Source organism: Oryctolagus cuniculus, chromosome 9 (genome assembly GCF_964237555.1).
Source record: "Oryctolagus cuniculus chromosome 9, mOryCun1.1, whole genome shotgun sequence".
Lineage (NCBI taxonomy): Eukaryota > Metazoa > Chordata > Mammalia > Lagomorpha > Leporidae > Oryctolagus > Oryctolagus cuniculus.
This window is the reverse complement of record NC_091440.1, coordinates 109726721-109745219: the sequence shown is the minus strand read 5'-3', so window position 1 is coordinate 109745219 and position 18499 is coordinate 109726721. Positions and strand designations below refer to the sequence as shown.

The 18499-nt window shown below is 44.9% G+C and overlaps 1 protein-coding gene across 2 annotated transcripts in view; it reads right to left on the bottom strand.

Moving 5' to 3' along the window:
* Positions 1–9125: 9125 nt before the first annotated feature.
* BCL2L14 (BCL2 like 14) overlaps positions 9126–18499 on the bottom strand; it is a 40229-nt gene continuing 30855 nt past the window's right edge. For both annotated transcript variants that reach the window (XM_008259616.4, XM_002712666.5), the window contains 2 exons: positions 15061–15327; positions 9126–9599 (listed from right to left, as the gene is read on the bottom strand). In XM_008259616.4, coding sequence (XP_008257838.1) covers positions 9564–9599; positions 15061–15327 — 303 coding nt within the window. In that variant the 3' untranslated portion in view covers positions 9126–9563. The remainder of the gene's footprint in view (positions 9600–15060; positions 15328–18499) is intronic.

The window sequence follows — 18499 nt, the reverse complement described above, 5'->3', positions numbered from 1 at the left end:
CATTAACCCATGTTTGGTTAACATAGACCAGGCACGAATATAGGAGGAATAGAGAAATTTTTTCCTTTCCTACATGGCTTCTATCTTTGATTAGTTGAACTAGAGGTATTGTGTCATTAAGCTCTTCAAGAAATCACTCCACTTCTAAGAGTTTTCTTCTTGTGTGTCCATTTTTTATTTCATAATTGCTGTATTTTATTCCTTCAGTTTATTTTGGGTTAGATTTGCTAGTTTCTAAGGATTAAAATTTAGATAGCTGATGTTAGGCCTTTCTGATATAAATATTCAAAATTCTATATTTCCTTATATAGCAGGCATTAACTACATCCCACAAATGTTGATGTTTTCATTATCACTTAGTTTAAAACATTTTCTGATTTTCCTGTGGTTTCTTTGAATCATGAATTATATATTAGATACTTCAAAAAATCATGGAAACATGGAATTAAAAAGATAAATTTATTTTGGTGCAAAACAATTTTGAAATCCATAGGTTTTTTTATACTCATTTTTCATGAACTTTTTGAAGAGCACTTGTAAAGTATGCTTGCTTTGTAAAATATGTGGGCATTTTCCAGATGTCATTTTGTAACTTTTAAATGTATTTCCATAATGGAGATTTGATCCTCTTACATTTGTTGAGTCTTGTTTTATGGACCAGACTGGTTAGATTAAGGAGCGTTTTATGAGTGCTTGAAAAGAGTATGTATTTTACCCCATTAGGTATAGTTGTGTGTAGAAGTAAGTTAGATCAGTTCACGTTGTTGAAATCTTGACTGATTTTCTATCTACTTCTATTACTGAATAAGGAGTGTTAATCTCTCCAAGTATAATTGTGGATTCATCTACCTCACCTTTTGTTCTATTGGATTTTGCTTTATTTGGGGCACTATGTAGAATTCAGGATGGTTCGGCCTTAATGATTCACCCTTCCCTCAAATGACATTTCTCTGTCCTGTATTTCTTGACTTGAAGTTGCTTTGATAGTAATAAACCCATTCCAGGCTTCTTACCATGTGTACTCATATTTTCTATTCTTTTAACCTATCTTTTGTGTTTTCAGCTGTCTCGTATTTGGACCAAAAAAAAAAAAATACAGTTGGATCTTTATTCTGATTCTATTTCTTTTTCTATTCCTTCCTTTAAAGAGAGAAACTTTGAGAGGCAGAGAAACAAAGAGGGAACTCCTATCCACTGGCTCACTCCCCAAATGTGTGCAATGGCTGGAGCTGGGCCAGGTTGTGGCCAGGAGCATGGAACTCAGTGTGGTCTGCCACATGAGTAGCAGGGACACAGCCACATGAAACATCATCTGCTGTCTCCTACCACAGTGCACGTTAGTAAGCAGCTGGAATGGGGAGCAGAGCCAGGTCTTGAATCCATACTCTTCAGTTACAGAATGTGACATCCAAACTGGTGTCTTAACTGCTACATTAAAAGCCCACTCCCTATTTCTCCCTTCTGTTTTACGGTTCTGTTTATTTGAAAGACAGAGTGACAGAGAATGAGGCCTTCCATCTGCTGCTTGCAACAGCCAGGGAAGAACCAGACCGAAGCCAGGAGCCAGGATATCCATCTGAGTCTCCCACATGGAAGACAAGAACCCAAGTACTTGGGCAGTCATCAGCTCCCTGTCAGGTACTTCAGCAGCAGGAAGCTGGAGTGGAGTCAGAGGCAGCAGCAAGGCTTAAATTAAACCCAGGCACTGGAATGGGATGTAGGAGTCTCAAGGGGTGGCTTAACCCAATAAGCTGCAAAGCCTGTCCCTATTTCTACTCTTTAATTGGAGGGTTGGACCATTTACATGTAATGCAAATATGCTTGGGTTTGTCTGTTTTACTATATTCTTTTTGTTCCAATAACCTTTTGTTTTCTTTTTCTTCTTCTCTGGCCACCCTTTCAATTTCGTATCTTTTAGTATTCCATTTTCCTTCCTCTGTTACCTTACTAGCCATACTGCTATTTCGTCATTGCTCTGTGATTCAAGGTATGCGTTTTTAACTTGCTGTAGTCTGCCTTGAAATAAATCACACCAGTTTGTATAGAAGTTTGCAACAGGTATTTCCTTTTCTCCCTCCTCTGTGAATTCTCCCTCCCCCATTTTTAATTGTAAATAACAGTTTAAAATACATAAAAAGTAACCATCTTAACCATGTCTATATGTATATTATAGTTGTATTAAAAGCATTCATAATTTTGTGTAACTATCATCCCAATATCCATCTCCATAACTCCTTTTGTCCCATAAAACTGAAGCACTATACCCATTAAACAATAACTCCCCCCTCTTCCCTTCCCTTGGCCCCTTACAATTCTACTTGTAGTCTCTATGGCTTTAACTACTCTGAGTACCTCTGTAAGCAGTCATATGGTATTTGTCTTTGTGACTTGCTTGTTTCATTTTGCATAACGGTCTCAAGGTAGATTCATATTGTAGAATATGTTAGAATTTTCTTCTTTTCTAAGGACAAATAACATTCCCTTATATATCTATACTGGTGATGGACAATTGAGTTACTTCTACATTTAGATGTTGTAAATGTAGTTGCTATAACAGAGATAAACAAATATCTCTTTGAGACTCTGCTTTTAGTTCTTTTGGGAATATACTCAGAAGTGTAATTGTTGTATCATATGGTAGTTCTATTTTTAATTTTTTAAGGAACTGTTAATACTGTTTTGCACAGCAGCTGCCTGTTGTTGGGCTAAGTGTTCTGTGTGTCTGTTAGGTCTAGGTAGTTTATTGTTTTCAACCCTCCATTTTCTTAATTTTTTTTCCTTATTATTTTAATCATTATTGCAGCAGGGAATTGACATCTCCATCTATTACTGTAGAACTTCCTATCTTTTCAATTCTGTCAGTTTTTGTTGCCAGCGCTGCAGGCGGAGGATTAGCCTAGTGAGCCGCGGTGCCGGCCTGTCATTGACTTCTGCTTGGACAAATTTCACTTGTCACAGCCATCTGCGGGGAGTGAACCAGTAGATGGAAAATACCTCTCTCCCTCCCTCCTCCCTCCCTCCCTCCTCCTCCTCCTCCTCTTCCTCTTCCTCTTCTTCCTCCTCCTCCTCTCTCTGTCACACTGCCTTTCAAATAAATATTTTAAAAGTTCTTTGTCTTTCAAAAGCCTGAGTGTAATATGTCTCGGGTGGATCTTTTTCAGTTCATCTTCCTTGGAGCCCACTGAGCTCCTTCACATTTTGTCTCTTCAGATACTCCCTCTGACTCTTCCTTTCCCTTCTGGAAATGCCACATTGTGTATGTTGGTCCACTCGAGGGTGTCCCTCAATTCCTCTGGTCTCTCTTCATTTTTCTTGAGATATTTTTTCTTTCTGGTCATCCAAACGCCTGGAATAGTCAGATCTGGCTAGGCCAGTTCAGCAGTGAAGCCATCAGATTCTGGGTTTTTCTTTGTTGGGAGGGTCTTTATTTTACTTCAGTGTCCATCTTGGTTATTGGTCTGTTTAGATCTTCTGTGTCTTTGTGACTCACTTTAGGTAAGTAGTATGTGTCTAGAAATCTATCCATTTCTTCTAGGTTTCCCAGTTTGTTGGTATACGGATCTTCATAGTAATTCCTGATGATTCTTTCTATTTCTGTGTTATCTGTTGTTACATTTCCTTTTTCATCTCCGATTTTATTGATTTGGATCTTCTTTTTTTTGGGGGGGGGTTAGTTGGGCCAATGGTGTATCAATCATGTTTAGTTTTTTTTTTAAAAAAACAGCTCTTTCATTTCACTGATCTTTTTTGGGTTTTTTTGTTTTTATTTTGTTTATTCTCTAATTGTAATTACTTTCCTCTTACTAATTTGGGGGTTTGATTTGTTGTTGTTTTTCTAAGTCCTTGAGATCCATTGATAGCTCATTTGATACCTTTCCAATTTCATGATGTAAGCACCAATTGCTATGAACTTCCCTCTTAACACTGCTTTTGCTATATGCCTTACATTCTTTATGAAGATTATTTATTTGAAAGGCAGAGGTATAGAGAGACAGAGAGAAAAAAAAAAGAGAAAGAGATAGACGGAGGGAGGGAGGGAGTAAGGGAGAAGAGAGGTCTTCCATCCACTGTTTCCCCAGATGGCCGCAACAGCCAGAGATGCGCTGATTCAAAGCCAGGAGCCAGGAGCTTCTTTCAGGTCTCCCAAGCGGGTACAGAGGCCCAAGGACTTGCACCATTTTCTACTGCTTTCCCAGGCCACAGTAGAGAGCTGAATCGGAAGTGGAGCAGCCGGGACTCGAACGGGCACCCATATGGGATGCTGGCACTGCAGGTGGCGACTTTACCTGCTGCACCACAGTGCCAGCTCCTCCCATAAGTTGTTTTTATTTTTTTAATATTTATTTATTTGAAAGAGTTACAGAGAGAGAGACAGAGAGAGAGGTCTTCCATCTGCTGGTTCACTCCCCAGATGACCACAATGGCTGGAGCTGTGCTGATCTGAAGCCAGGAGCAGGAGCTTCTTCCGGGTCTCCCACGTGGGTGCAGGGGCCCAAGGACTTGGGCCATCTTCTACTGCTTTCCCGGGCCATAGGAGAGAGCTGGATCAGAAAAGGAGCAGCCAGGACTAGAACTGGTGCCCATATGGGATGCCTGGGCTTCAGGCCAGGGCTTTAACCCACTGTGCCACAGTGCTGGCCCCCTCCCATAAGTTTTGATATGTTGTATTGTCATCTTCATTCATTTCCAGAAATTTTTTGATTTCTCTTGATTTCTTCTATGACCCACTACTCATTCAGGAGCATGTTGTAACATAACTTTTTCTCTGGTAGCTTTTGAGATGTTTTTGGCCACTGCTTTTAAGCAATTTACTGCATGCCTTAGTGTAGTTTTCTACATGTTTTTATGCTTGGCTTGCACTGAGCTCCTTGGTTTTGTGGGTTTATAGTTTTCACCAAATTTAGAAAATATTCAGTCCATTTGCACATATAATAAGCCTGAGTAGTTCTACAATTCACTGCTGTTCTTTTCTGTTTTATTTTCCTCTTTTTTTCCCCAGAGTTTTATTATGGATCTATTGCTATGTCTTCAAGTTTACTTATCTATTTTTTGACAGTGTCTGGTGTGCTCTTTGTCTAGTCCAGTATGTGTTTCATTCAGATGTTACAGATTTTTGCCTCTACAAGTTTGATTTGAGTCCTAACTTCTATGTGTGCTTTATATATTCAGTCTTTCCTCTGGCTTATCAAACGTAAGAAATACAATTATAAAATTTCTAATGCACTTGTCTATTAATTCGATGATCTGTATCATTTCTGAAGTGATTTTCTTGATTTTTCTCCTCATTATGGGTCACATTTTCCTGCCTGTTTGCAAGCTTTGTAATTTTTGATTGGATGCCAGACATTGTGAATGTAACCCTGTTGGGTGTGGAGTATTTTGGTAATCCTATAAAGATCCTTGGGCTTTGTTCTGGGACACAGCTGAGCTACTTGATATTTAATCCTTTCAATTTCTATTCTTAATATTTGTTGGGCAGGGTCAGAAGAGTGTTTAGTCTACAGTTATTTTTTTCCACCTCTGAGGCAAAATTCTCCTGGATATTCTACCTATTGCAGAAATAGACACTATTCCTGGCCTTATGTAAACTTTGGAGAGTATTTCTTTTTAATATTTCCAGTGGTCTTTCCCAAGCCTTGGGCAATGTCTTCGCATGCATGTTCAGTACTCATCTGAACACTTAAAGGGAACAGCTCTCCAGAGCTTTGTGTATCCTTTTCTTTTCTTTTATTGCTGTAGTCTTCCTGGACCCCTAGTTCTAGCTTCTGTACTCGGGGAGACTTCTGAGCTCTGTGTGGGTTCCCCTCTCTCCTACATGCATTAAAACTCTTTATCTGCAATACTCTAGGGCAATCATAGCACTCACTTGATTTCTCATCTCTAAAGGACCAGTTCTTCATTCCCTGCTACCCAGTGTCTTAAAAAATTGTTTCATGTATTTGTTGGATATTTTAGTGTGTCAAGCAGAGATTAAATCTAGGTACTATTTTATTTTATTTTTTATTTTTATTTTTTGACAGGCAGAGTGGACAGTGAGAGAGAGACAGAGACAGAGAGAAAGGTCTTCCTTTGCCGTTGGTTCACCCTCCAATGGCTGCCACAGCCGGCGCACTGCAGCTGGTGCACCGCGCTGATCCGAAGGCAGGAGCCAGGTGCTTCTCCTGGTCTCCCATGGGGTGCAGGGCCCAAGGACTTGGGCCATTCTCCACTGCACTCCCTGGCCACAGCAGAGAGCTGGCCTGGAAGAGGGGCAACCGGGACAGAATCTGGCGCCCCGACAGGGACTAGGACCCGGTGTGCCGCCGCAAGGCAGAGGATTAGCCTATTGAGCCACGGCACCGGCCAAATCTAGGTACTATTAACTTTATCTTGACTTGAAGCTGTAAATGATATTGGAAACACTTGGAGAGCTTGTTATAACTACACATATCTTGGGCCATATTCCAATCACACAGAAGCTGTAACAGTGAGGCTGGGGTTTCGTTCTTCAATTGTGTCAGAAATATGCCAGTTATTCAATATGCAAAGTTGAATTAGGCTTACTCATTTACAAGACTTTCAGTCCACTGAGGATGACTAGGAAATATTCACATTGGTGTCTATTTGGTTCTTAGGGCACAAGATAAGGAGATGGTCCACATACAGGAGTTTTTTTGTTTTTTAAAATTTATTTATTTATTTGAAAGTCAGAGTTACACAGAGGGAGGATAAGCAGAGAGAGAGAGGTCTTCCATCTGATGGTTCACTCCCCAATTGGCCTCTATGGCTGGAGCTGTGCCAATCCAAAGCCAGGAGCTAGGAGCTTCTTCCAGGGGTCTCCCATGCAGATGCAGGGGCCTAAGGTCTTGGGCCATCTTCTACTGCTTTCCCAGGCCATAGCAGAGAGCTAGATCAGAAGTAGAGCAGCCAGATCTCGAACCGGCACCCATATGGGATGCCAGTGCTTCAGGCCAAGGAGTTAACCTGCTGAGCCCCCACATACAGGACACATACAGGAGTTTTAGAGCATCCTTGTGAGGAAAGACATCCAAGATAATCCCATGATGGCCAAAAAGGGTTAGCAAATGATTCCTGGAGGGAATGAAGGAGCAGGTCTGGAAAGATGGGCTGGAGTTGGTTGGATTAGTGGGGGAAAGGGGAAGGGAAAACAGCAAACAAGAACATTCCAGGTCGAGAGGACATAGGAAGGCTCTGAGGTCCCACTGCACGATGCATCAAGGAAACAAAATAATGGGGAGAGTGAAGGATAGGCTTGTCTTCAGGTCTCTGTCTGTGAAGGGAGAGCTCTCGTATCCCTAACATTGGTGATTTTCAGGTGGGAGAAGGAAATAAAGGAGTAAATCATTTTATGGAGATAGATAGGCCAGTAAAGCATTAGGTAAGAGAGAAGCTCTGTTTTTTCCTGGAACCTGTATCTGATTGACTTACTCATTCCTTTGTTCATCAAGGGCTTATTAAGAACCTATTTTACTTCTGGTCATGTACTGGATGCTAGAGACTAGACATTTATAGTAGCCTATAACTTGATAGTATTTTTAAAAATTGCTGTGCGTCCTAAACACTTAACATCAAACATAGTTTACTTAGTAAAAACAAATATTCTGAACAGTATTAATTTCAGAAAAGCAGTCAGTGACTATTTGAGAGAAGAAATTGTCATCTTAGCTGAAGCAGCATATATTAGGAAAGAAAAGTGAGCACTTAAGTACCAAGAACTCGTCTGAACACTTGATGGAATCAATCATTTGATCTTCACAGAAAGTCTACTACACCTTTTTTCAACCAGAGGATACGCCAAAAAAAAAAAAAAAAATTATTTATTTTTACAGAGAAGTAGGGTGAGAGATTGTTCATCCACTGGTTCACTCCCAAAATGCATGCAACAATTGGGGTTAGGCCAGGCTGAATCCAGGAACCTAGAACTCTATCCTGCTCTCCCATGTGGGCCCAAGAACTTAAGCCATTATCTGCTGCCTCCTAGAAGCAGAGGTGCCAGGACTTGAACCAGGCACTCCATATGGGATGTAGGCTTCCAAGCGGGGGCTAAACAGGCTTCACTACAACGCCCACCTCCAGAGGACACTTTGACGTGGTCTTATGTATTTATTTTACAGCTACCTACCACGACAGGATTGCACAGAATCATAAAGCCTTGTAAACTATTGACGTGGTCAGTGAGAAGAGCCTTGAGTCTGATGGGAGTAATAGTTTTGTGCCAAATGCACAAAAGAGAGAAAGGTGAATCAAAAAGGCATAGACAGCCCAAAGTACTGGATATAGCAGTGCTATGGTTTGGGTGTGGCTTGTCTCCCCAAGGTTTGTGTGCTGAAAGCTCAATCCCCAGAGGGCTCATGTTGAGGTGCTGGAACCTTTAAGAGGTGGGGCCTAGTGGAAGGTCATTAGGTCATGGAAGTGCTTACCCGGGTGAATGGATTAAAGCTGTCTTGCGGTCTGGTGCTGTGGTGCAGTGGGTTAACGCCCTGGCGTGAAGCGCTGGCATCCTATATGGGCACCGGTTCCAGACCCAGCTGCTCCACTTCCCATCCAGCTCTCTGCTATGGCCCAGGAAAGTGGTAGAGGATGGCCCAAGTCCTTGGGTCCCTGCACCCATGTGGGAGACCCAGAAGAAGCTCCTGGCTCCTGGCTCCTGGCTTCGGATAGGCACAGCTCTGGCCATTGTGGCCATCTAGGGAGTGAACCATTGATTGGAAGACCTCTCTCTCTCTCTCTCTCTCTCTCTCTCTCTCTGCCTCTCCTCTCTCTCTCTCTGCCTCTCCTCTCTCTGTGTAACTCTGACTTTCAAATAAATAAATAAATCTAAAAAAATTTTAAAAAGCTGTCTTGCAGGAGTGGGTTGGGTCTGGTAGGAGTGGGTTTGCTTCGACAAGAGCAGGCTGCCTCCCTGGTCTCTTACTATCTTGCCCACACACGTGCTCATTCTGCAGGTGGCCGGTTCCCCTTCCACTTCTCTGCCTCGTGGTGGTGCAGCCAGGATGCCAGCAGCGTGCTATACAGGACCTTCTAGCCACCAGACTCATGAGCCACGTAAACTTTTTCACATATTCCCCAGCCTCTGGGATTTCGTTCTACCAACACCAAACTGACTTAAGCAGCACACTGGAGAGTTTCTTTAAGCTTTGTTTATGAACATCAGCAACATTTTCCCAAAGGTAAGCCTGGAAGAGTGTCCTTATAAATAGAGGTTAAAAAAATAAATAATGCTAGAAACTGAAGAGGCAGTACGTGCACAGTTTATCATTTCGCCCTCATGATGTCAGCAGACATGTGTAACACACATCTGCAGGATGGACATTGGGGAGGAAGATGACCACTTATCTCAGAGAGTTCTGACACCCAGTGGAGGGGCTGAGCTCTGACGGGCTGTGAGCTGGGGATGAGCAGAGCCTCTCCTGATGCCTCCAAGTCACAGGAGGACCAGTTTTGAAAAGTTCAATGCTCCATCTGCCTGGTGTATTTTTATTTCCTCCCACGGTCTAATGCCGAGACGCGCACAGAGCCGCAGTCGCGCAATGAGTATTCCAGATGACACATCGTCTGATATTTCAGTCTACTTCTTCGTGTATCCCAAGTATATTTTCCTAGGGGGTGAGGGAGAGAAGAGAAATAGATTCTTTAAATTCCAAGTTGGATTCACGGCTGAAGTGAAAACATATGCCTGTTAACTCCGCTCTTACCCCAAGCGTGGCCTGGGGCTCAGAGACTGTGGTAGGGTTGGGAATGGCTTGGGAAGGTGTCTGGCAGTCTCAGGATGCCTGCAAGGCAAACCCTGGCTTAGGGCTTCTGTTACACACTGGGTGGAACTGACTGGGGCTGAATTTAAAATTCAGAAAAGTAGGTGCTGGAAGGTTGAAGACGATGGGGGTGCTGCAGACGGGGGAGGCACAGCGCTGGCTGCGGGGCAGCCGTGGGATCCGTGCTCCGCAGCGAGGAACCAGCTCGCTTTGTAGCCAGGGTTGCTCTGCTTCCATTTGATTCCTTCATTCGCTGTTCTGGAAGTGCTGGCTGAACATCTATGATGTCTATAAAGTGCTGCGAGTTATGGGAGGAACAAGGAGGCATAAAATACGAGGGTACTTCCCAAAGTGAAAGGAAACTGAGATGAAAAGATAAGCTTATTTTGGTGCAAACATTTTTTTGGAGATCCATACATAGAGGGGCCTTCAAAAGTGCATGGAAAAGCATAGTATGAAAAACTATGTCTGGATTTCAGAATTGTTCGCACCAAAATAAACTTGCCTTTTAATTCCAGGTTTCCATGAACTACTGGAAGTCCCCTGGTGCATGATGATTTCTTTGTGTTCTCAGGATTCTTTGAAGTTTAGTTGGGAAGATGAGATGCAATTGTTTGGAACGTGGAATCCAGAGCTTCTAGAGAGCTTGTGCACAAGTAGTTTCCCTCCTTCCATACCGTCACAGGGACACCACAGAGAGCCACCAGAAATCCCTGAAGGCTTATCACCCAGTGTCGTCTTTCTGTCCTGTTCAGGATCATGGAGCTCTAATTCCTTCTTTTAAAAATAATTATGTGATTAAAATCTTTTTAGTTAATTTATCTGAAAGGCAGACACAGAGAGAGAGAGAGACAGACAGACAGACACACAGAACTTCCATCTGCTGGTTCACTCTTCAGAACACCTGCAACTGCCAAGGTTGGGCCAGGCCAACACCAGGATGCTGGAACTCAGTCTGGGTCTCCCAGGTCGGGGGCAGGAACTCAAGTACTTGAGCCATCCCCTGCTGGAAGTATTGGCTGTGTGCATTAGCAGGAAGCTGGAACTGGAAGTGGAGCTGGACTCAAACCCATGCACTCCGCTGTGGGATATGAGTGTCTTAAACGGCATCTTAAGCCAATGCCTGCACCTGAGCACAGGTCTCAGTCCACGTCTCCTTCGTGTTTCACAGCTCCTGTCAGTTCTACCAGCTTATAAATGTTCTTTTATCGGCATTCTTTTTTTCCTCAACACTTTGCTGTCACTTGGAAAAATGAGTCCTTCATCTCATTTTCTTTTTCATCCTCCTCCTAATTTCTAATCACATGGTCCACATAAAACCTGACTGTGGGAGCTAACGTGATGCAGTGGGTTAAGCCACTGTTTGCATGCCAGCTTTCCACGTCTGAGTGCTGGTTCCAGCTCTAACTGCTCCGCTTCTGATCCAGCTTCCTGCTAATGCACCTGAGAAGGCTGTGGAAGATGGCCCGAGTGCTCAAGCCTCTGCCACCATGTGAAAGACCAGGATGGAGTTCCCGGCTCCTGGCTCCAGCCTGGCCCAGCCCTGTGTGGCCATTTGGAGAGTAAACCAGAGGATGAACGATCTCTCTATCTCTGTATGTGTGTCTTTCAAATAAATAAATAAATCTTTAAAAATAAATAAGTGAAATAAATAATTAAATACATAAACTTAACTATGCTCAAGAGTTAAGGCTAAGTTTTATGACAACCTAGAGAAGTAATAATCTTTGAGCTGAAACTACAGATGTGTAGAAGTAGTGCTATTAATTTCTAAAGGGTTTGAAAACCCCCTTTAGAATATATACTGAAGAACTCATCCATTCTCCTTAACTGGAACTGATTTTCTCTAGCATCTGAAGCCAAATTTGAAAACAAACAGAAATGTTTGTACTCATTTTTTTTCCTTTCTTTTACTTGATTACTAGAATTAGAACCATTACTTTTTATAAAAGATTTATTGAAAACTGCTGTAAAATTCACTCTGCTGAAGTGGTATAATTCAGTGACTTTTAGAATAGTCTCAGAGTTGGCTGGCGCCGCGGCTCACTAGGCTAATCCTCTGCCTTGCAGCGCCGGCACACCGGGTTCTTGTCCCGGTCGGGGCGCCGGATTCTGTCCCGGTTGCCCCTCTTCCAGGCCAGCTCTCTGCTGTGGCCAGGGAGTGCAGTGGAGGATGGCCCAGGTGCTTGGGCCCTGCACCCCATGGGAGACCAGGATAAGCACCTGGCTCTTGCCATCGGATCAGTGTGGTGCGCTGGCCACAGCGCGCCAGCCGCAGCGGCCATTGGAGGGTGAACCAATGGCAAAGGAAGACCTTTCTCTCTCTCTCTCTCTCTCTCTCTTTCTCTCACTGTCCACTCTGCCTGTCAAAAAAAAAAAAAGTCTCAGAGTTAAGTATCACCTCTGATTTTAGGACATTTTCATCACTCCAAAAAGAAGTTCCGCTCCCACTAGCAGTTACTCTCCATTCCCTCAGCCCTGCCTTAGCAACCACTGATCTCTTTTCTTTCTCCATGAACGGGCCTTTCCTATTCATATACATTACGTGTCATATACATTGCACCATCCAATATACGTGGCCTTTCAGTCTGGCTTCTTTCGTTTAGTATAATGCTTTATAGGTTCATCACATAGCAATACTTTATTTCTTTTTATGGCTGAATAATATTCCATTGTGTTTATCCATGCATCGTCCGTTGGTTAGCAGGCATCTTGGTTGTTTCCACTTTCTGGCCATAACGAATGAGGAATGCTGCCACGAACGCTCAAGCACAAGTTTTTGTGTGAAAGCTTGGTTTTAATTTCCTTGGGTGTATACCCGGGGAGGGATTACTAATTCTGTATTTAACATTTGGGGAAGCTGCCAAAGTACTTTCCAGAGGAGCCACAGCGTTATACAGTCCGATCATCCTCGCCGGCACTTGCCTGTCTTTATTTTAGCTCGCCTAGGGAGCAGGGTTCATCGTGGTTTTGACTTTCACTTCCCTATTACTGAAATGTGCACTCTGATCCATTGCCCACTTTAAAAGGCAGGTTGTGTCTTTATTGTTGAATTCTTTTTTTTTTTTTTTTTTTTGACAGGCAGAGTGGACAGTGAGAGAGAGAGAGAGAGAGAGAGAGAGAGAGAAAGGTCTTCCTTTTGCCGTTGGTTCACCCTCCAATGGCCGCCACGGCTGGCGCGCTGTGGCCAGCGCACCGTGCTGATCCGATGGCAGGAGCCAGGTGCTTCTCCTGGTCTCCCATGGGGTGCAGGGCCCAAGCACTTGGGCCATCCTCCACTGCACTCCCTGGCCACAGCAGAGAGCTTGCCTGGAAGAGGGGCAACCGGGACAGAATCCGGCACCCCGACGCGGACTAGAACCCGGTGTGCCGGCGCCGCTTGGTGGAGGATTAGCCTAGTGAGCCGCGGCGCCGGCTTATTGTTGAATTCTAATTGTTCTTCTTGATATAAGTAATTTGTTAGATACATGATCTGCAAGTATTTCCCCCACACTTTGTGGGTGGGTTTCTCACTTTCTTGATGATGATGTCCTATGGAGCACAAAATACAGTTCAGTGTTTCTGAACTGTTTCTTTTGTTGTTCATGCTTTTGGTATAGAGCCACTACTTTTGAAAGGGCATTTTGGCATTTAAGCTACATTACCGGGTGAAATAAACTTTTGAGAGCTGGCCTATTAGCCCAGTTGATGCCTATAATCTCTATATATATTAATAAGACCAACATGGGTTTAAAACTGAACACTTGAGACATAGCCCATGGGCAATGTGACCATTTCTTGAATATCACGATGGCACAAACCTGAAGCGTTGTGGCAGGTCAGAGACTGCTGGGGTCCCTAAGGTGGAGAGGGCAGGAAATGCTTGGGGACAGAGGGATTCGAGGGAGCTCTGGTAGAAAAGGTAGAACTGAACTCATGCTGGGGAATCTGTCTTCCTTTTAGAATGAGTGGCAGCAGCTAGAATTTGGAATTCGTATAAGCCTGCCTTGTTTAGGTCAGCCAGTTAAGGGTTATCCTACCTCGTGCAAAAGAGGAACAGAAGAGGCAAGCTCAGTGGGGGCTGCCAAAGCCCACGGTGGGTGCTTCAGCCCCGTAGGCAGGACCAGACACACTTTACTTCTGATGGCCAGGAGATCTCCTTTGTTGGGAGGTGCCAGGGTCATGTGGCCATGCTGGCCCATGGGCCCGCCAGGGGAAAGAGGACTAAGGGGAGTAGGGGATGAAGGCCTGTTCTTCTGGGAATGGCCCAGGCCCACTGAGATGTAGAGTGCTGGGGTAGAACACTTCGACAAGTTTGACCGTATGTAGCCATTTGAACATGGCAGTGATAAGATCTCCAGGACTGGATATAAATGAGAGGGGGAGGATATTGAGGCTGGGATGTAGGGGGAAGGCCTATTTTGATTGATATTAAGTACTTAAAAATAGATGAAAGTTTGTTTGCTTTTTAGTTTGTATGAAAATGTCCCTGCTGAATGGCTGGGTCAAAGCAGCATTGGCGAAATGTCATGGACTCTGAGTCTGTGAGAGATTGGCCCCCTGCCCCACCAGTGTCTGCAAGTGTGAGGAGCAGCCCGCCAGGCCGGTCTCATCACCGGACTCCCATTGCCTGTGTATTTGTGAAAACAGAAATTACATCTGTGTAAACATTTTATATGTCAGCGTCCACTCATTTCCTGTTACATCCCCTTCCACACACACATACACCACGTACCCTTGGGGAGCTCGGTAAATATTTATTGACGATGAAGATTGTCACTAAAAATAGGTTCCCATCAATGGCATCCATCTCTCGCCACTCAAGTGTTCTAAACCCATGAGAACTGCTTGCCTGATGTGTTCCCTTCCTTGAAAATGAAAATCTTTGCATCTCATCTCCTCTGAGCTCTGAGAAGATTCATTTCTATTGAGTTTATTAATTTTTATTTTTTTAAAAAAGATTGTCTTTTAAAAGTTTTTAAAAAGTATTTAGTTTCACTTATTTGAAAGGCAGAGAGACAGACACACACACACGAACACACACACACAGGCAGAGAGAGAGAGAGAATCCTCTATCTACTGATTCACTTCTCAAAGCCCACAACAACTGGGGCTGGGCCAGGCTGAAGCCAGCAGCCCAGAACTCAATCCCAGTCTTCAAGTTCAGTGGCAGGGACCCAAGTAAATGGGCCATCACTGCTACTTCTTAGGGTGTACATTAGTGGGAACTCCGGCACTTTAATAAGGGATGTGAGTGTCCCAAGGAGGTGTCTTAACCACTGTGCCAAATGCCCACCCATGCTTTCATTTTTGAGTAGGATACACTTACCCATCCGCCATGCTGCTGGACCCAGGGTGAGAAGTTCTCTTTCAGGTACTTGGCTCCAAAGCCCAGCACCCTGTTCATTGGGTGATTGTCAATAGCTGTGAGCTTGGCCATGGCGTCTATTGCAAGGGCAGCCTTAAAGCCCCGAGCTTTCACCTCTGATTCTCCTCTGGTGTCCACACCCTTTAGGAACTGGTCTGTGATGGTCTTGAAGACGGAGTAGGACAGTCCCTCCTGGAAGTTACTCATCAAACCCGAGTCCTTCTTCAGCTGCATAGAAGAAGAAGAACATTCAGAAGAATAGCTTGGCCCCGTGGGGTAGATGAAGGCCACTCTCAGATCACGTGTGGGCCACTAGAGCACCCGTGGAAAAGCCTGGGGTTCTAGTCTTTTTTTTTTTTACTTTTATTTAATGAATATAAATTTCCAAAGTACAGCTTATGGAGTACAATGGCTTCCCCCCCATACTTCCCTCCCACCCACAACCCTCCCCCTTCCCTCTTCCTCCCCCTTTCCATTCACATCAAGATTCATTTTCAATTCTCTTTATATACAGAAGATCAGTTTAGCATATATTAAGTAAAGATTTCAACAGTTTGCTGGGGTTCTAGTCTTAACCATGCACGACATCCTGCGGCACCAGCCTGTGCATCTACCTGCTCTGGGAATTCACTGGGATAAATACATGGTACCATTGAACAGTCTGTTCATTCGTCACTCAACACATGTTTCCTGGGCACTTGCGATGGGCAGTTCTTCAGGTCCTCACTCAAGGTGCCCCAAGTCAGGTGAAAGTTGTAGAACAATGCCAGGTGTGTGGCTGGGGGTAGTGTAACAACCTAAAGCTTGGAAATCTTGGCTCACACCTATCTTCCTTCCTACTAGCTGTGTGAGCTTGGGGAAATTGCTTAGCCTCTGGGGCTCAGTACTGTCATCTCTAGATGGCACCTGTTGACTTAGATCTCAGCCTAATGTTGGACATGGAGGAGGTACTCTGGAAATGTCAGTCTTTTTGCAGGACACTGGGGGTTGGGGCTGGGGGAGGTCAGGAAAGACTCCCTGAAGTGCATAGGTTCACCTTTTAAAAGAACAAATCCATTGATTTCTTTCCCATTATGTTCTACCCAATCAATTTTATCTCCAACCACTTCCTTAGACCTGGTGTCTTTACCTGCTTTGGACTACCTGCTTTACTTTTAAGAAAACCAATACTTCCTCTGCTCCTTTTGAAACATCAGGCCTTGTCATCAAGTCACATGAAGAGGCTTTAGAAAACTCGTAGAAAATTTGCATTGTCTTTTAATTCCTTTCTCACTGAAGGCCACGCTTGCAATGTCTGTTAATGTCAAGGATCCTATGTGAAATCAGAAGCTTCCTAGGGCGAAAGGTCTAAAGGTTTGTTTGAAAAATCCCTTAAGGGCCGGCGCCGTGGCTCAATAGGCTAATCCTCCACCTTGCGGCGCCGGCACACCGGGTTCTAGTCCCGGTCGGGGCGCCGGATTCTGTCCCGGTTGCCCCTCTTCCAGGCCAGCTCTCTGCTATGGCCAGGGAGTGCAGTGGAGGATGGCCCAGGTGCTTGGGCCCTGCACCCCATGGGAGACCAGGATAAGCACCTGGCTCCTGGCTCCTGCCATCGGATCAGCGCGGTGCGCCGGCTGCAGCGGCGGCCATTGGAGGGTGAACCAACGGCAAAGGAAGACCTTTCTCTCTCTGTCTCTCTCTCTCACTGTCCACTCTGCCTGTCAAAAATAAAAAAAAAAAAAAAGAAAAATCCCTTAAGTTCTGTCCGTGAGGAATTATAAGCTAAGCAGGTGTTCAACAAATACTGTTTCTAAGAGGGATATTTGGAAGATCACTTAGATGTTATGTGAAATTTTGGTGGAGCCATGTCCTTTATCTGAACCACACTCACCCCCCAACATTGGGTGACAAGGATCCTGTGTAATTTACAAATCTGAAGCAGGAATGACAGCTTCTTCCGCACCCAGACAGGACTTCTCTTTGCCAGTGTCCAGCTAAAGAAGGCTGGCTCCAGACCTTAGTAGGTGTCTGGACATCTGGATCCTACCAGAAGAGTCAAAGAATCAAACACCAGTGGTGGGTGTTTGGCATAGTGGTGAAGACACTGCTTAGGATGCCAATAACTCATATCAAAGTGCCTAGATTTGAGTCCTGGCTCTGCTCCAGGTCCCAACTTCCTGTTCATGTGTTCCCTCGGACACAGCAGTGATGGCTCAAGTACTTGGGCCCCTGCTACCCACATGGCAGACCTGAATGGAATCCTCAGCTCCTGACTTTGGCCTGGCCCAGCCCTAGCTATTGCTAGAATCTGGTGAGTGACCCAGTGGATGAAAGATCTCTATCTTTCAAATAAATGAAACTAAATTAACAACAATAATAAAAAGAATTAAATGTCAACAGAAACACCTTGCACAGAGCACCTCCCCTTCCCCACTCTCCTTGCCCTTCCCTTGCAGTTACACAGCTTTTTGTCCTCTCTGGCAGGTGCAGGATGGGCCACTGTGTGCTCTTGGCAGTGGGTGGCTTTGTAGCACTCCATGGCTGTGGCCTGGCTCTCTCCCCAGCATTGCTTTCCCAGACTGCAGGGCACTCACCACCCACTCAGTGCAAGATCAGCCCTATCGTGTGTGCCTACCAGACTCTTCTGGATGAGTGTGTAGCGAGAATAACCTGGTAGCCGTCTCTCTGAATAATGTAACTATCACCTGAAGTCATTAGGAGAGTGCGTCAGGCACGGCAAGGTTGCTGAGAGTGGCGGTTTGGGGTAAAAAGGAAAGCATCTCTCTTCACAACCCAGGGGGCGGCCCTCACTCCACCTCCTGACCTCCGTGACCTCTGGAGGCTCCTCAAGTCACCACGCAGGGAGGCTGGGAAGGAAGGTGCCATGACAGCCACAGAACCTTAGAGCTGGTGAAGAACCGATGCCCTCAAAGGTGTGGGCACTGAACTAAAGTGTGGGTGCTGAGCTGCTCGCTGGTTGCTGACATCTCACAATTCTGGCAACAGAAAGACCCTTTCTCTGCAGGGCCTGCAGGGCCAGAAAGTTGATTCTTACGATGGGAAGAAAGCAGTTGTCCCACAACTTCCATGGTGCTGGTTCTGGAGATACGCAAGTGGCCCTTAAATCCGGGTCATGTGCTGTTTCCTGGTGGCTCTGCCCCGCTCCGCACCCTCCACTCATACACCCCCTTCTCTTGTCTTTAGCCTAATATTCCTGGTTTTCTCCCCATTTCTCCTTCTGTGCCGTCTCTGAGGCCCTCCCTGCTCCTGGAGACCGTGCCCTGAGTGCACTCCTGACAGAGCTGTTGAGAGGAGCCGTGAGCACACTGCGCCAGGAGAGAGAGGCTGCCCAGCTCCTGTGTGAGCCCTGGGGGCCCGACTCCCTCTCCATGGGGACTGGCAACACAAGGACAGGATTCCG